Source organism: Diospyros lotus, chromosome 6 (genome assembly GCF_014633365.1).
Source record: "Diospyros lotus cultivar Yz01 chromosome 6, ASM1463336v1, whole genome shotgun sequence".
NCBI classification, from domain to species: domain Eukaryota; kingdom Viridiplantae; phylum Streptophyta; class Magnoliopsida; order Ericales; family Ebenaceae; genus Diospyros; species Diospyros lotus.
In genome coordinates, this window is record NC_068343.1 from 41,895,249 (window position 1) to 41,901,502 (window position 6,254).

General features: G+C 35.8%; 1 protein-coding gene across 1 annotated transcript; it reads left to right on the plus strand.

Annotated features, from left to right (window-relative positions):
* Positions 1-216: 216 nt before the first annotated feature.
* Positions 217-2,612, plus strand: LOC127803017 (uncharacterized). The gene is made up of 2 exons (XM_052339002.1): positions 217-423; positions 2,146-2,612. The coding sequence occupies exons 1-2, from the start codon at positions 408-410 to the stop codon at positions 2,475-2,477; spliced, it is 348 nt and encodes a 115-aa protein (XP_052194962.1). The 5' UTR covers positions 217-407; the 3' UTR covers positions 2,478-2,612.
* The last annotated feature ends 3,642 nt before the right edge of the window (positions 2,613-6,254 follow it).

Here is a 6,254-nt window from a genome sequence, read left to right on the forward strand (position 1 = left end):
AAACAAAAGTCTTTTCTTATTAATTTTTTTGGGTGGTTGAAGCCAAGACAAAATAAATATCTGTTTGGTATTACCACTTGTTGGGTCTGCACATGTGAACCATCATTAGTCTTCATCCAACATATATTAAATGACCTTGACTTCATATTTAAAATTAAATACCCCTTCCCTTCCAATAAGTCTTTCATTTAATTAACTGAGCCGATCGAGAAAAAACCTGCAAGCCAGCCATGTGCATTCTTAACAACTGGTAATATAAAACAGAAAAAATATTCACCCAAATTATTAAAAGCCATGTGAATTCCAATAAGTTTCAGTTGATTGATCTGAAACTCCCAGCGTTGTCTGACCAGAACATTAAAAGCCAAGTGCAGCGACCGGCCGCTGTCAAGAGCTCGAGCTTCGTCATGGTTCCCTCTCCAGGTTTCCATCTCTACCTTTCTCCAATTTTTGTATATATATTCTGTTTCTGGCTCTGTTTTTGATCTCTATATGCAGAATCTAGGCGCGTTTTCGTCTATCCACGTCTCTAATTGGAAGAGAATGTTTATAGGGCTCGAAGAAAAACGATCTCTATATGCAGAATCTAGGCACATTTTCATGTATGTACGATTCAGCGATAGTTTTCGCATATTGGTTAATGGGTATATGGCGATTTGTGGATTTTGGCTTCTCCGTATGTGGCTCGGACGAAATTTTGTGATCGATTTGTGTTCTGTGGGTAAAATGACAAAGTTCGCACGCAGATTAGGTTACACGGAAAATATTTCTATTTTTACACGTGATAATCTAAGTTGTTGTTGATCTGAACGGTGCATGTCCTGGAAAATAGATGGAGTATACTTGAGGATACAAATTTTGAAAACACGCTTAGATTCTGCATATATATAGAGATAAAAAATGATGTAGGAATGATCTTCTATGCAGCATATATATAGCGCGTTTTCATGTATATATATAATCTGGGGGTTCATCTCCAAATATATATGTCTCTGGCTCTCTGCTGGCTTGGCGATTCATCTTTTGATTAATTAGTTGAAAGAACTCTTCCAGTCTAAGGTTGATCAAGAAAACGTTTACTTCAATCTTAATTCATGCATCATTCGTACATCATTAACACTAATCTTCGTAAGCACTCTCACATGAATTTGTTGCGATCCAGATTACAAGTAGGCATTGCTTAACCAAATCACTAAAACTTTGAAGTTCATAATATCAGACCAACTTAGATTTTGGACTCTGTGATAATGCGACACCGTAGTGGAGGATAATTTTCAGTATGAGTATTTTATATCCATTTATAACAATCTGTTGGGCTATTGAGGATAATTGTCACATTGTCGGAGGCATTTCATAATTGTCAATTTTTTCCCATTTCGTTTTTCAATTCTGATTTGTGTTATTTGATTCTGGTTGAATTCTGTTCCTTCACTAACTTCATCTGACTATTATTTCATATGTCAACTCTAGATTTTTGGAGTAAGCTAATTTTTTAATTATATGTAAAAACGGGACTAGAAGTTTAGCTTATGGTATCTATCCGTTGCTGGGGTATGGAATTATACGAGGAATGCATATTTGTCTACTTCATAGATTTCTGTAAATGTCCAAGTTGCTTCCACAAGTATCGATTTCTTTTTATGATACAGACCACTTGTTTTTTGTTTTTGTTTTTGGTCAATGAGAAGAAGATCTGTTTTTTTTTTTTTAATTTCTTTTTCATCTAAGAGTTAAAGTTTCCAGGAAAATAAAAATAATAACACTACAATCAATCATAGTGGTTAATTAATTATTGGACTAAGTCTCGTACTGTACCATACCATAGTTCTTTTTCTTCCATTCAAATTAATTATATATATAATAATTACATTACATGCTGTGTGGGTACAACTGCCTTAATTTGTTTCTATTCTTCCATTCAAATTAATTGCTTCTCCTTGATAAGGAATAAATATATATAGCTTAGTTTGCCAAACAGTTCTGAATTTTTTAAGTGTATCTGCTAGGGAATAAATAAATTTGAAAGGATCGAAGTCAACTTATAAACGCTGTTAATGTTAGGATTATATATATTTTACAGTATTGTTTTTATATTGAACTTAAATTTTAGCATGTGACTTAAAAGAGTTGCTTTCTAAATTGTAGGAATACCACCTCGAAGTTCTTCGCCACCAAGTCTTGAAAAGCTGTATCCACAACCACATAAAGAGGATGTGAATCGACGAATATCAGCTAAAGGTTCTTCGCCACCAAGTCTTGAAAAGCTGTATCCACAACCACACAAAGAGGATGTGAATCGAGGAATATCACCTCCAAGTTCTTCGCCACCAAGTATTGAAAAGCTGTATCCACAACCACATAAAGAGGATATGAATCGAAAGAAGCCTTCCAGTGGGTTCCAAGGTTTGCTTGAGAGTTGGCTTAAATCCTGGACAGGCGAAACTCAATCCAGCACATGCAGAGCCAGCAAGTGGTAATGTGCCAAACGGCTTGTAACTGAGTGGTATTAAAGTCGTCCTCAGGAATGCGAGTTTCGTGTAATAATTATATTGTGTTTTTTGAGATTGTAACCTTTCTTGATTTGAATAAAATATTAGACCTTATTTGGCATATATTGATATCTATGTTTGCTTTTAAATTAAGCTGAAGTAGTTCAATTAAAAAGTAGCAACGGAGGCGTAAAAATGATTTATGGTCAGTATTCTTTAAAACTATTAGTGGAATTTGCCACCAATTGTAGTCATGTTAGGAAAATTACCACAAAAATGAAAAAAAAAAAAAAAAAAAACCATAAAGACGTAAGAGTCAATAACCATGCATGCACATATTGGTATCCATGTTTGCTTATAAAGCCTTTTCATAGGATTTCTAAGATATTATCACCCTCATGTCTTAAGAATTTGTAACTTCCAATACTAACTTAGCAAGAAACCACAACTTATTCAAATTTAGAGTTGTGCCCTAAAAGTATAAAAAAACAAGCAACAACTACTCTTAAAGAAGATAATAATTAACAGCATGTACATAAAGGAAATTAAAAAAAAAATCAAACCAATTAGATTAGTCTATCAAGGCCCCCTCCCAGATTTACCCGCTAGCATGAGAAGTTCGAGAGAAGGTGCATTCAAAATGAATACAAATGCAAAAAATTTCCAAAATAACCCATTCTTCATTTCATATTAGCTACAAGCCAAAATAAAAGGTTACATCATTCTCTACATACATTGGGCCTGCCACCCACACAATTTCAAAATAAAAGAGCAATAAACTAATTACAAAATTAATCTTCTACATCGCCCTCAAAACAACACCCCTGGATCTTGAGGCTGGGACATCTATGTACTCAACCTAATTCTGGGCTCTAGCCCCACTGGACTCACCCTTAGTAATTTCTTTTCCCTTACCTGAAATGACATGAGTAAGCAAGGTGAGCCATAAGACTCAGCAAGTATATATTTTCAACAAATGAATGAACAAAATTAAGGCATGGATAGTCCAAAGTAGAGTACACCCGACTCCCTGATTATAAATAAGAATCACTTATTAAATCCTCATCATTAATATCACCTCCATGCCATCATCATTATGCATCTCATGCAATATTTCATTTCTCAGGAATACATAGATTTTCACGCATCACATTGGTCGTCAAGGCCTTTCATTCACATGCATGAATGTATATGTATATATAAAAATCAACCAGCCACTCATTTGGTTTAAGCATTGCCTATGGGCTTATGGCCACCTTAACCTGCGTCAGGCACTCCTTTAGGATATTCTTTTTTCACCTTGCAGAACATAGTCACCACGCAAAATAATAGGCGTGTAAATAATAGTAATCATGTTATGCATCACACATGAAATCCCATGATCATGCCAACCATGTACGTGTCATGAAAATTTCTCAACATAATTCAAGAAATATGGAAAAATAATCTTGTGAATTCTATATTATGGCATGAAATCAAATTTCAATTTGGATAACATCCCAGAGAGTTACTCCCCAATTACCAGAACATCAGACTATAAATAAAAAATTTAATTTTGAATTGGTAGTTCACGACCCTCTATCAAGAACAACTCTAGTCCAAATAACTCAAATTATATACCAAATCAAAGCCTATCGAGTCTAGTTTACAACACATTAAACGGTTTGCAAATTGGACATTTACACAAAAAGTTATCCTTGAAAGAGTATAACGTGAGCAATCTGACCGAAGGCTGAAACGACTAAGTAACTTCGGTCGATCGAAATTCAACTTCGGTAGATTGAAATTCAACTTTGGTCTATCAAAGTTGGGCAAAATGCGGATTTTCAAGCTTTAGTAAACTAAAATCTAACTTAGGTCGATCGAAGTTGGGCAGAATGCCGATTCTTAAGTTTCAATTGACCAAAATTCAATTTAGGTCAACCGAAGATGGACAAAAAGCTAACCCCATGATCTTAGGTAGACCGAACCCTCGATCGAAGATATCCACAAGTTGCTAGACGACTTAGGTAGACTGAAGCAACAACTTTAATTGACTGAAGTTACAATTTTAGTCAACCGAAGTTACAACTTCAGTCAACTGATGGAAACTTGAATGAAAATGGGATGAAACAAACCCCACAGAGACTTTTAATGAGACTCAATGACATCTCAAGTAAGAAAATCCTTAAAATTCCAGAAAATTGCAGGAAAACCCATTAACTATCAAAAAGGGTTTTCAACGTTACAATAAGAACAAACCCATGATCATACCCACAAAAGAGCCATTTAAGCCATCCTTCAGAAAAGATAGGTATTGGAGGCTTGCTTGAAAGAGAAGGAGGATGAAACTTTCACTTGAAGAGAAATCAAAGAAGAAGAAATTGCATTAACAAAAATAGGAGAATGGAACTTACCTTTGAAGCTCAAATCAAAGAAGAAGAAGCACCCTTTTAGAGCTAGAAGTCCACCATTTTGAAGCTCCAACACAAGAACAATGGAAGAAGAAAAAAATGGAGGAGAAATGAGGAGAAGAAGAAGATGTTGGGAGAGGGGTAGAGATGAAGTGAAGAGGAAGAATCAAGATAGGAATAGAGAGAGGGCATGGCATTCTCGTATGCCCCCAATTGCTTTTGTAATACCCCGAGTTTTTAAACTCTAATATGAGGTAACACCTGAAGTTATTAGGTTCTAATACTTAGGGAAATAGGTCATTTCAAAGGATTATGGAAGCCTTAAGACAAATGTTCAATTTTTGAACCAGTGACGAAATCGTAAATATTGAAGTTTGAGTAAAAGTGTAATTTATCTAAAATCTTGGGGTATTGGCGTAATAAGTTCATTTTTTGGAGACTAAAAAGTGCAATTAAAAATAGCCTAGGGACCACGTTGCAAGGGGTCTACGTGCAGTTACCTGAAAAGTTTGGGCCAAAGTGTCGTTTCTTAAAACTTTAAAATATCTCATCAAAATATCTTTGCTTTTCTTACCCTCCAAGTTGCATAGCCTCTAAGTGAGACACATGGCAATCAACCATTGGCCACTTGGAAGATAAGATAAGGTCACATGATGGCTCATAATGACCCATTGAGATGGCATCGCGTGATTGGCCAAGAAAAGCTTACTTAGTCTTAAAGTTTGCAAAAGTCTCCAAACCTTATCCCTAAGAACATGTGGCAAGCATTCATTGGCCACTTAGGAGATAGGATTTGAAGTCTCATGATGACTCGACACGTGACGCTATTTGGTTCGCCGGAGTTTCTTATAAATAAGGGCTTTGGGGTTATTCATTTTGGACATTCTTCAAGAAGGGAAAGAAAGGAACTTTGGAGAGGGGAAACGCTACAAAAATAGAGGAAAGGTTCTACCAAAATCGGGGGAGAAAATTGAAGAGGAAACGAGGCTTGTTGGAAAGTTTGTGTCTCTACTATAAAGCATGCCAAAAGTCAGCGAAACTGCAAGGTAAGTCTAGTTTCTTTTTATAATCTAATAGAGGGTTGAATAAGGGTGACATAAGTTCAAACAGGGGTCAAAATAGAGGTAAAATGAGGAAGTTATGGCTGAAAACCCAAAAAAATGTGGAGCTGTGCGATTTTTAAAGGCGGCGCGTGCAGCTCATGCGCCGGTAAAGGGCTGCGTGTGAGGGCACATCAACCACCTTCTGGCATCATGTGAGGGTGCATGAGACCTCCTCTTGACCTATAAATTTTTAGTGTTGACCCTCTTTTAATTCCCTACAACCTTATGTAAAAGTATTTTGAGTTTGGTTTACAAAATCTTGTGATATT